This window comes from Calonectris borealis, chromosome 3 (assembly GCF_964195595.1).
Source record: "Calonectris borealis chromosome 3, bCalBor7.hap1.2, whole genome shotgun sequence".
In the NCBI taxonomy this organism is placed as follows: domain Eukaryota; kingdom Metazoa; phylum Chordata; class Aves; order Procellariiformes; family Procellariidae; genus Calonectris; species Calonectris borealis.
In genome coordinates this window covers 105754090-105766316 of record NC_134314.1, presented here as the reverse complement: position 1 = coordinate 105766316, position 12227 = coordinate 105754090, and the positions used below count along the sequence as shown (strand labels likewise).

Genomic DNA, 12227 nt, shown 5'->3' with positions numbered 1-12227 from the left:
TTAAGGTATTTTATATTATTTTAAGTACTAAGAAAATACTGTGTATGGAACACATCCGTACTTGGGAGATCTGTATTATAGGTGTCTTTAAAAATAATTAATGGTTTCCCGTGGGCTATTCAGTAACTGAACATTAAAACGTACTTCAAATGAGAAGTAAACAGAATTGTTAAGTAACAATGTAACATTTTTTGGTGTGTTAACTTACTGTATTTTTTGTTGGCACATGGTAGTACCTTTTTTTTTAAAACTACAGCACATGTAAATTAAAATAGCGCTGTAAGATTTATTTTATTAAAAGATGCATAAATTGATCCACTAAATTGATTCTTTTTCTTGAAATAATGTTCTATACAGACTGCATTCTTGGACAGCTCTTAGCCTATTAACACAAAGTAAGCGGTTGTGTTCAAGCAGACTGTGACTGTACTGCAGAGATTTTGCTCCCTGTCACTCAGTGGTATGACCAGCCGGTCAAAAGAGGCAATTATCCCGCCGTGTTCAGCCTTGGTGCGGCCTCACCTTGAGCACTGTGTGCAGTTCTGGGCCCCACAATTTAAGAAGTGTGTGAAGGTCCTTGAGTGCATCCGGAGGAGGGCAACAAAGCTGGTGAAAGGGCTGGAAGGAGTGTCCCATGAGGAGCGGCTGAGGACTTTGGGCTTGTCCAGTTTGGAGAACAGGAGGCTGAGGAGCGACCTCTCTGTTCCCTACAGCTTCCTGAGGAGGGGACGTGGAGAGGGAGGTGCTGATCTCTTCTCCCTGGGATCCAGTGATAGGCTGCGTGGGAATGGTTCAAAGCTGCACCAGGGGAGGTTCAGCCTGGACATGAGGAAGCATTTCTTTACCGAGAGGGTGGTCAAACACTGGAACAGGCTTCCTAGAGAGGTGGTCGATGCCCCAAGCCTGTCCGTGTTTAAGAGACATTTGGACAATGCCCTTAATAACATGCTTTAACTTTTGGTCAGCCCTGAATTGGTCAGACAGTTGGACTAAATTATTATTGTAGGTCCCTTCCAATTGAAATTATTCTATTCTATTCCAACTATTAGCATTTAAAAATAACAGTTGCTGTGCTCAACATTATTTCTGCAGAGCGAAATCCTCTTTCTTGTCCTTCTTTTTCTGTTTAATCCCACCATCTTTCCGTGTATCACTTCCGAAGTTTGTCATATGTAATATCTCAGACAGCAATATACAGTGTTGTGTATTTTGAGGCAAAACCCCTTAGTCTTGAGTACTTTTCCATTTTACTGTGTCCATCAGTGTAGGTCATAATTTCTCAGGCAAAGCAATTTTTGCAAAACAGAAGCAGTACTTTGTCTCCGAGTTGGAGGAGTATCTGTGTTTCAGGGACTCTGTAAACAAGTATGCGGCCACCACCTTGTCATCTTATTCAAGCAATGGTAAAAGGACTTGTAGCCAGAAGAAATTAAGAGTTCCAAAGATGAACCTAAACTTTATTCATATTAAAACAGTTATATCAACTGTAGATTACAATATCTCTTGTGCAATGTGTTGCTGGAGAGACTTAGCACAGGAGGAAGATTAAAAGCAAGGAAACTCAAAGGTTTCCCTAGTTTCCCTTTACACTCCTACTTATTTTGCTGCTTCATGCAACTAAGCCACAGTACAGATTGCAACACAGTTGGGCTGTGTGAGGACCCATGATATTTCTTTTGTACTTTTTGAAGGTTGATATTGTTCCTTATCCTCTAGGACATCATTCCAAGTAATTTGCTACATCTAGTAAGTTTTTAAAAGCTGCTATTCTTAATTTGAGGAAATAGTTAGAAATACTTCCGCTTCTTGTATTAGTTACAGTTACCTAAGTTCCAGTATGAGTGTGATTATGTTCAGTTATGGGGTAGTGCGACTTCTAGAAACACAGACTATTAAATATGCTGCTGAAAAGCTTGAAGGAGGTTATTGGGCCTTTCCTAGGCATTTTAATGTCTCATAGGAAGGAACTTTTGAAGCCAGAATTCTGTTCATGTTGTGTATGAACTTTAAAGCCGTGCCATGGCATTTTTTTCCAAAAGTTTATCCATCAAAAGATTTGAAAAAAATATTACTATATTTATATTATTAGAAAAAAAAAATCTGCTGCATTTTTTCCTGTAAAGCATGTGGCAAAAGTAGTCTACAGCACCTGTTGGACATTATCAAAATGTGTTTTTTCAGATTGCATTTAACTTGCCCACGGCTCAGGTGTTTGTTACACAAAAAGAGAAGGCACCTCCCCTCTCACTTGTTCAGAGGGAACAGTAACATAAAAGCATCAGACATAAGCAAGGAGAATTTGATGAGAAGGAAGACAAGCCCACTTCAGTTCCAATGTCTTGTCTCAGATGGCTCAGTCCTGGTCACCTTGACCCCTGTGGCTAAGAACCATCAAGGACCATAGCCATCAGTTCTAATATACAGCATCAGCTCTATGATATTATGTACTCACAGCTAATTTAGCATACAAGTGTTAAAAGCTAAAATCTTGTTTATATAAGGAGGGTGTTTAATAGTGTGTAAGAATTGACGATTTCCAAGAAGTGTGTTGTTAATGAATGAGCTTAGTTTAAAGTTTAAAACAGGCCTGATCTGTCAGTCTTCTAAACATTCCCATCACAGTAATTCTGATTCCCTGATACACATGTATGCACTCAGACACATACACTCACATTCAATTTAAAAAAAAAAAAAAAATCTTAGTTGTGCAAACCTTCAGCATTGCTTGTTCTTAGTATCCCAAGAGAAAGCTAGTACTTACTTTAACTCCTGATTTCTTGTGCACTGGGACTTCATCACCTAAACCAATTCTAGATAACTACGCATTTTTTTTTTCATTAATAAAGAATCTGAACAGTTGAGAGGGTATGTGTTTTGATTTTACTGTCCTGCAATCTGCTACCACTTTCTGGAGCAATTGGCACTCTTCTGTGGAGATTCAGCAGAACTTTGCAGTAGATTTTTCTAATAGTGAGTTAGCAGATGAAAATGGGCAATAGGTTTTGGTTTGGTTTTTTACACCCTAGATAACAGTTTTTTCAAATATGAATTCATTTGTATTAACATATTGTGAATCTTACAATAATCAGCATTTCGTTTTATGTAAAGATCTACATGTATGCATTATGAGTTTAGTTTTATAAATACTCTGTGGCTGCTTGGTAACTGAAGCTATCTCGAGTGTGCAAGAGAAACCTCAGCCGCGTACTTTGCGATCAGTTGTAACTGTATTCCAAGCAAGTTCATATTCTCATATAAATCAGTGGAAAAACATACTTCTGTGGTTTATATATTATTTTAAAACTGGCAGTTTATCAAGTGATTTTTCTTGAAATTTCCATGCTTATTAAATTTCAGATTATGTATTTTGAGTAAGCTGGAAACTTAAACTTGTTTCCATAAGTATGGCTGCAAGTAAACAACCAATTTTAGTCCAGAAAATAGCTTTTGCTTCTGTCAACATGTTGTTTATTTTCTCCCTGAGATAAAAAGTTCGGTTTTCTGATATTTGTACCAAGATAAAGTCTGTAAACAAGATTAATATAGTGTGGAAAAGGTTGTCAGCAGCCCTGGCAAAGGAAATAAGTTGCCTGTACACAGAACATACTGTAAACTGAATAAAAGTGTCAGGTCCACCATGAGATAATGTGATCATGAACCTCTAACAAAGCATGACATAGGCACAGTCGGCTTTTCTTATAGCCACAGTGTAGAAAATGGATTACTATATTCCAGGGGTACCCACTGGAATAGCATGAAAACCTCATTTTGAGATTACTGCAGGATGTAACTCTCAAGAGCTGAGCTACATGTTTACCTATAGTGTTAAAGTAACAGTTCATTTATTAATCTTAAAATTTGGAAATTACATAGTAAAATACTTGTTCATATTTCTATGTCTGTCTTTGTGAATTGGCATTTCTTGTTATTAGTATTATGTGAACTATGACATTGCAAAAGTAACATTTGGTCACTATTTTATTATTATTGTGTGGCTATGTAAGGCCTCAATAAGTCTAGTAAAACAGTAAATTCCAAATGCAGGTAAAGCAGTAGGTGCTGTTCTCCCATGTAACTGCCATGATTTCCTCTACTAGGGATCTGTCTGTTTGCATAGATTTTTCTGCGGTAAGGTACTACCGATTCTTCAATCACCGCCAGCCAGAAAAGTGACAACACTTGAGGGTTTCTCAGTTCGGCCCTGAGTAACATCATTCTTTAGGTCAAAGAAACAGATTTTGGTCAAAAACTTTAACCGCATGGAGCTTTCAAATTACTCGGTGAGTTTGAAAGTTTTCCAGACTTGGAGCTCCGACTGCCCTGGCTTTTCTGCAACATGAGACCAGATGAGTAGGAATATTTTTATTTAAAAGTTGAGCGCATTGTTCTGTCAATAAAGAGTAGGCTGCTTTTATCTGTGAATCTTCTGCTTATGTACTTTTGGCAAGCCTGAGCCTTATAAACGTATTATCATTCAGTTTTTGTGGTCTCCTTTCAAAACTGGCAGAACATCTGACTTCATTCCCACCTGTGGTCATCTACTGACTATAAAACTATCTCCAGGGAACTGAAAATTTGTTCCTACAATCTTTCCAACTGGAATAGTTTGCCTTCTGCTCTGGTTCTTCAAGCATGAGTTTCATCAGGTGGTTGAATTCTTCTGCTTTTACCTATCTACACGTGCAGACAAATTAAACAAATTCTAAAAACAAAAATGAAGCTGTTTGAATGCATTCTTACACAATACCAAAATATCAACATCTGCAAAAGTCTTCATGTGCTATCACGCATTCTTAAGATCATTCTTAAGTTGAGCATATTATCTATTTTTGGTTTCAGCATATATAAAGCACTAGACAAGGACTACAGTACAGTGTGGTAAAAATTATTTTATCTTTGCTTTCTATCCCACATCAACTTGAATTTCAAAAGCTTTGTGTTGGGATACAAAGGTTGGGAGTGGTTTTTAATAAATTTATTGCTGTATTACCCATAAATAAGGATAGTACATTGAATATGATTTCAAAACATCTAACTTTCATTTTTAAGGAGATAAAGTGCTTCATAGACTTTTCAAAAGTAACTTAGGCTTCTGACATCTCTAGATGTCTGACATCTGACATCCAATCAGAAGTACACATAAAGAATTTTGGTAAATCTTGTATAGCACTTTCAGCACTCAGACTTTACTTAAAAATTGCAGATATTGCTAATTGCATTTACCATATCTAGTGTACTGTCTCTATTTTGTATTTAGTATTTGTGATACATTTTCTTGAAAAACAATCACTGTATGTGTATGCTGCCCCATTATTCAAAGACTACTTTTCCTACTTTTTTCCATTAGATAACTCCAGGACCAGGCGGTAGCAGGAAAACGGTTCACTTGTCCCAGGATTCTCTTCATCATGAGTGAGTATCAGTGATGGGAGTTATAACTTCTTATTATTGCTTGCTTTGCAGTAGTACCTCTGTCCCAAAGCCACATTTTACAACTGTACAAACGTGATAAGAGAACCTAGGCTCCGTTACATAATGATCTTTATTTAATAATTATATTTATAATCCTTTGTAATTCATTTTATGTTTCTTAATGAAACGTGAAGTTCAATGCTTTGTAAATATGTTTTTATTAAATTCTACGTGTATGCTTTCCTAAAGCGCAGTGCTTTTTAAGGCTAGATACCAAATATGGGTTGTTTAAAAAGACCTGCTTTATTTTTCTCCAAAGGGAAATTCAGAAATGCCAAGCTTGAATACATGAAAATAAACAAGCATCACATCTTTGAGTCTTAAATGTGATGTATCACGTGAGGAAGAAGGTTGTTATAAATTCCACAAAAAGACATTGAATTAATTGTTTGGACATATGTAAATAGGGAATGTCATTCAGTTTGTTTAGTTACTCCAGTGTGCGATTACTGTAAACTCTTATTCTGTTCAGCTGGCAACATCAGCAGCATTATTTCTTGGTTATCTCTTTTGAATAGTTACAATAAGAAGATTAAATTTTCCTGTATTTTCCACATCAGAAATCTAAGACACACATGATTAGGAAATAATACATTTATATGTGCTATATGGGGGATACATTTATATGGGGGATACATTTGTATGTGCTAAATGCTACTAGATACAGCATCCACAGTTTAAAACAAAACTTGCCAAAGCACATATACTACAAACATCAGATCCTCGGTAGCAACTGTTTTATGGTACTAATCCACTTCTGTTGCACCCCGTAACTTGCTAATGTGTGCGTTAAGTAAAGAGGTTGTGATTTCCTAAGTTATTTTTACCCTAAAGTAATTCAACTGATATTTTACGGTTTTACTTGTGTTTATTTTATTAAAACAAACAAGCAAATAAATAATACTGTAATTAAGTGAATGGACAAAATTATAAGAAACAATGTAACGTGAATATCACATTCTCATAACAAGAGGTCTTATTCTTTATGAAAAGGTTTTTTAATGTCTAAATATGAGATGCATTCAAATTACTTTGATATATTTTCTCAATAGAAATATATTTGACTAATAATTTAGTCTGTAATCCACTGATTTGCCACAAACCAGCAGAATTTATGTGGAGGAGGATACCCCAGTTTGCTGCTCCTTCTTGAGCATTTGCTGACACTGGTCAGAGTCAAGACACTCATTTATGTGGAATTTAGACCTAACCCATTATATTTCTTACCTTCATCAGCTGCTGGATGTTTGTGACCTTATTTATTGGGTCACTAGCAAATGTGATGGTTTTTCTTTTCATCCACTGCCAACATCAAAGTTGTGTGTGCATGAAATCTCCCTGTTTCTCTCAGATTTTGAACTATTCGGTGCAGTTGACGAACGTTTCACGTCCAAAATATATAAATGTCTACTAATTTTTATCTCAAAGTATACTTTTAACTTTATTGCTCTCATTCTTTTGTCATTTCCAACTTCTTTTCTTTAATCACCTTAAAAGTAGAAAAAGGAGTTAGCAGTATGCAGGTTTCGGTGACAGCTGGTCTTGTATACAAGAATAGAGGGTTGACTGCTCATCAGCAAACTCACAAGAAGTGAGTCACAAAGAGCCACAAAACTTTCAGATTTGTGACTTAAAAAAAATAAAAGAGTAATTTAGACTAGACAATAAGTAATTTAGACTAGACTAGACAATTCTATGGAATCTGCTTCTTCTCAGTATATTAATTAAAGTAATAATTTTAGTGTCATTATGTGGCTGCTGTGGGGAAAAAATGAGAGTAAACTGTATTGAATTTAAATACTTCAGAAAAAGTGTGACTAAGTTAAGCTTATAATCTATGGTTAAACTTCTAGAGGAACTTACAAGCATAATAGCAGGTAATGTGATGGTCTTTTTGTGCAATATTATAATGGATGGAATTATTTTATCCTTTGCCCATAACCTATTGCTTGCTTACATGAATAATATGTAGGTACTGTGTGTAATTTCAGATCCCCCTTGTTTTAATTGTTTTTTTCCCTCCTCTTTTTCATTTTGCAAGTGTCAAGATTTGCCCCAGGTTTGTATAATGCTTACTACAGCTACATTCAGATGTTAACTCAGTTCTGTGTGATCACAGTGTGTATGTGAACCAGTATTAATATGCTTTTACTGCTATTGAGGAAAAAGTCACGTTGTGAGTCCCTGCATGTCAACATCTTAGTCCAAATTTTCGCCTCTATGAAATAAGGCTGCCAGTAGTCAAAATTGTGCAATCGTATGGAGATATGAAGCCACTGAATTTACGGACTTTGAATTTCACTTTAGATTCAAACTCAGACCTCAGTTTGTGAAATAATACATTAACAACTACCAGTTGTTAAAAGTACTTAAAAGTAATTCCGTATTTAGTACTGAAGTGTTACTTATTAATGATTATAACTGAAAAGATTTTTATTTATAGCAGATGCATTATAGTATATTAAAATACTATCATTTATATATTATTTTAGATTGTTTGACAAAATATAATTACCTATAAAGCCAATAGCTATTCAGAAGTGAAACTTGTGGTGCATTCTTTCAAAACTATTACAGACTTAGAGTTCAATAAAAATATCCTATTAAAATAAAGCATAGCCAAAGGCTGTATTTTCCTGGCAGACAATAAAATACCCAAAAGCACGCACAGACTGGTCATATGACAGCATGTGCTTTGTTAGTTATATTGTTAAACCTGTCTTTTCTTTTTCTCCCACAGCCACTGGTTTAGCCCTGGGGCTAGGAAGGAACATAGCCAGGTAAGAACTGCTTTGATCAAGAACAGTTTACTTGAGATGTATAAAGGAATTTAACTACCTCTACTCCAGAGGTAGTGGGCTAATATTTTACGAAATTATGAACAAAGCAGGTATGATTTCATATTTTCTTGTAAGGAAACATATTAACAGCAGTGCATTTTAAAAAGTCCCTTAATTAAAAATCCTTAATTAGTCACTTAATTTCAGTTAAGTATCTTTGAGTTTTAACAGTTTAAATGAAAAGTCTGGTTGGTTTTTTTAATTATTTTGTTAATCGTAGTATCTCCAAATGTTGTGTTTTCCAAAATGCTGGAAAGCAAAACATTTGACTCACAAAATCAAGAAATACTGAACAGTGGCAAGAGTGGGCAGGCTTCTACAGGAAGATCTTCAATTCCATTTTTCTGCATTTCATTGGTTAAAATGACCACAGCAGTAAAAAAGGAACTGTTAAATCTCCATCACGCTGCAGATATTGGTGAAAATATCTCACTAGTTTGTCTGCTGAGCCCCTACAATGTAGTCTTTAGGAGGTCCAAGCCTAGAGATGTGGTTGAGGGAATGTGAAGACATTTTTAATATTTGATTAGCAACATAGCACTTATTTCTTTAGCTTGTCTTCAGACATGGGGGAATACCTTTCTTTATCGGTGGTAGTAAGGTCTATACAGAACATGCTGTCCAAGAACTTTATAATGTGAAAATAAGTCTGGTTTCATTTCATAAATATATAGTTAACCAACTATTCAGGAAAAGTAGCTGAATATATCAGCAATGCATTGAAATTTAACACTAAAGATCCATAGTAAATTTTTTAAGTTGGTAAAAGTTGATATAACACAGTTGATTTCATTAGATCTGTGCCAGTTCACTAGTACATTTACAAATTTAAATAGATTTGAAACTTCAAAAGCAAATAAGATCTATAGAATCTTTGCAGGGTTCATCTTAGGACGATTCATCATGAAGCCTTGTAGCTCCAGTAAGTCATAGTTTAAATCAGTGTATACCCTTTCCTGTCCCCTCCCCCTTCTTTTGAACTCCAGAGCAAGCTGAATCTCTAAAAGTTATATTACTTGCCCAGAACTGTCAGAATGGATAAAACATAGTACAGTTATAGCTGTAAATTGAACTTCTAACATGTTACAGTAAGCTGACACTTAACATCTAAATAGGCGGCTTTATATGATTCTCATTTAACTCTCATTACTTAGTAACACATATCCTAGAAGAAGAAACACATTAAAAAGAGCATTTTAAATATGAGCGTGCTTCGTCGTAATTAATCATGATAAAAAGTTCTCCTGGGTTAATCTTTATCCTATTCCTGAAATTTTGATGCTGTAAGTAGTCAAATTTGCTAGATTAGAATGAGTGATTTTTTTTTTTTAGTTGGATTTTTTAATATATTGATTGTCTCACATAACAGAGTAGTTAACTGAAGATGTACTGTTTACTTCTTTAAAAGGTCTTAAGCTTATAAAAGTACAGAAATTTCCATGCTGAGAAATACATTAACCTACATCGTACATACTGGCAATATCCATTCAGCACAGAGTGTGAAAAACGTCTGCTTAGCTGGTATATAATGACAAATTAATTCATCTTTTCTCAGATAATAGTAGATTTGATTAATTTTAAATTCTGCATGTTTACTTCCTATTTCCTAAGAGCTGTGTTTTCAGAGCTTGTCTGAAGCTCACTGTATTCATAACTTACAGATTGATTATTAATGAATTGTGAAATAAAGCTAATGTCGTTAAATAATATAGGTGCTACTGGCACATAATGGGTTATTTTTTTTAGACAAGTAAAAGAAATGAAAATGATGGTGCAATGTAATTATGACAATTTTGACAGCCTATAAAATTCTCACTAAATTTGTGAAGATCCATAGTATATAACTATTGGTTGCATGGGTTTACTACTTTCTCTCAATTAATTTCTGGAGTTGAAGTTGTTATGTTAGAACACAAGTAATTAACTAGCCAAATTTAAAGTCTGGCAGGTGATCTGTATTTGTCCATGCTATAACTACAATTTACTTATCAACCAGAGAACATTGATAACAGTAAGACTGTTCTCCTTAGGTTGATCATGAAATAGATACACATTGTACGAATGTCATGCTGGTAAAAATTGTGGCTACATTTAAATATGAATTGTAAATGCTCTGATTTGTTGACGATAAAAAAATGAAAAAATTACTTGACCAGAATAAGGTGCCTTACCTTTATGTATCCTTCAGATTGCCTTTTAAAACCAGACTGCACTACTTTTACTGCATCTGAGAACTAGGTAGTTGAAATGACGAGGAGCATTCCTTAAACAAGAAGCAAGAAGCAAGCTATAGAGAGTTGGGGAAAAATTAATCAAGTGTAATTTTTCAGATAGGTGTCATTTTTTGGAGTCCATGCTTGTGTATAACATTAAGGTGTGGTTGGCCAAGTCAAAAAGCTCATCATTTCCTCATTTCTGGTGGACCTTTAAATGTGTTTGCTGTGAATATCAGATCCGTTTACCTGTAGTCTGTTTCTAAACTGTCTTTCATACTATACTTTCTTCAATATATGATTATTTTCAAGAAACGTTTGTATTTTTTATACTGTCTAGTTTTAATTTCTTTAGTGTAACTTTCTGACAGTCATTTTTTACTGTTGCTGCCACTTTACTCATCCTGACAAATATCATAATGCTGGAAATAGACTTCTGAGTATTGGAGATAGTCTGAATGAAAAGTCTTTTTTTATTTGTCTAAAAATAGAGTAAATCGGAGCTTGTTCCAGAAGCTGAGTCACTGTTTCAGTTAAATGAATCTTTCATTATTCCTACTTCCCCACCATTATGGGAAGTTTTAATAATGTGTTTTTGTTGATTCTGCAACTTTCAAATTACAAAAGCTCCTGGGGCTTAGAAGAGTTTATAACTGTTTCATAAGTGCTTAGATACAAGTGCCAACCTGAATAGTTTTTTGGTAATTTAAGTGTTCTCCAACACTTTTCATTATACAATTTTGAAAATTTAAATTGAAATTGTGAAAATTGTAAAATTTTACAGATAAGTTAACTGTGAAATTGTGAATTGCGTGGCTTTCTAATACTCTTTGAGAATGCTTAGATTTCTACATTTTCAATTATTTAGGAATTTTTAATTGGTGTATATATCTTGAAATATTAGCTATTATTGTAAAATTCTATTAGATATCCATCTCTTTTAGAGTCTTGGGTGAAAATTATTGAAAGATTACTCAAGATGGGAAAGAATGGCATTGTCAGGATAACGTTTCTAAAAAGCAAATAAAGGCATTGCTTGTGAGTCTGTTCTGAACATTTTTTTTTTAAATAGCTTCAACTCTTGCGAGACAACCGATCGGAGAGAGGACACAAGAAGAACAGCTCTGTAAAAACAGCTAGTAGGTAAGTTAGTGCTGCAGCTGTCATTAATACTGTTTATGAATTTGTTGATTTCTTAACTCTCAAATTTTTATATAAGAAATGACACCATTCTTTTGGGGTATTTTCAGAGGTCTTCTGTTTTTTTGTGATTCACTTTCAAGAATTTATTTTATTATGGCATAATCTTTGCCTAAAATATGGATATGAGACTTTATGGGTGACTATATCCAACTACACTTACTAAATTAATCTCTTTAGTAAACATCAGAATTAAATGGATGCCAAAGTGAGGTTTGTGCTTCTGGCATGTAAGTTAAGTGCTGAAAATGTATAAAATTACCATTATGCATACATGCTTCTGAAATCAAGAAGATAACTCAAATACTGCAACACTTAAATTGTTCTTATATCATATTTTGACAATAAAAATTTCATTGTGAAGACTTATTAAAAACAAATCTAGTTCTATCCTCCAGCTTCTTTCCTCCGTCTCAAAAGACAAAAAATTCAACACTGAACTGATGGGCACCGGACTAGGAGTCTGTTCCTAGAGGGTTTTTTATGTACATGTTACCTGCTG

General features: G+C 34.5%; 1 protein-coding gene across 3 annotated transcripts in view; it reads left to right on the top strand.

Moving 5' to 3' along the window:
- GPATCH2 (G-patch domain containing 2) overlaps positions 1-12227 on the top strand; it is a 128449-nt gene that overhangs the window by 82998 nt on the left and 33224 nt on the right. For all 3 annotated transcript variants that reach the window (XM_075147095.1, XM_075147093.1, XM_075147094.1), the window contains 3 exons: positions 5348-5412; positions 8213-8252; positions 11598-11668. In XM_075147095.1, the coding sequence (XP_075003196.1) occupies positions 5348-5412; positions 8213-8252; positions 11598-11668 (176 nt within the window). The remainder of the gene's footprint in view (positions 1-5347; positions 5413-8212; positions 8253-11597; positions 11669-12227) is intronic.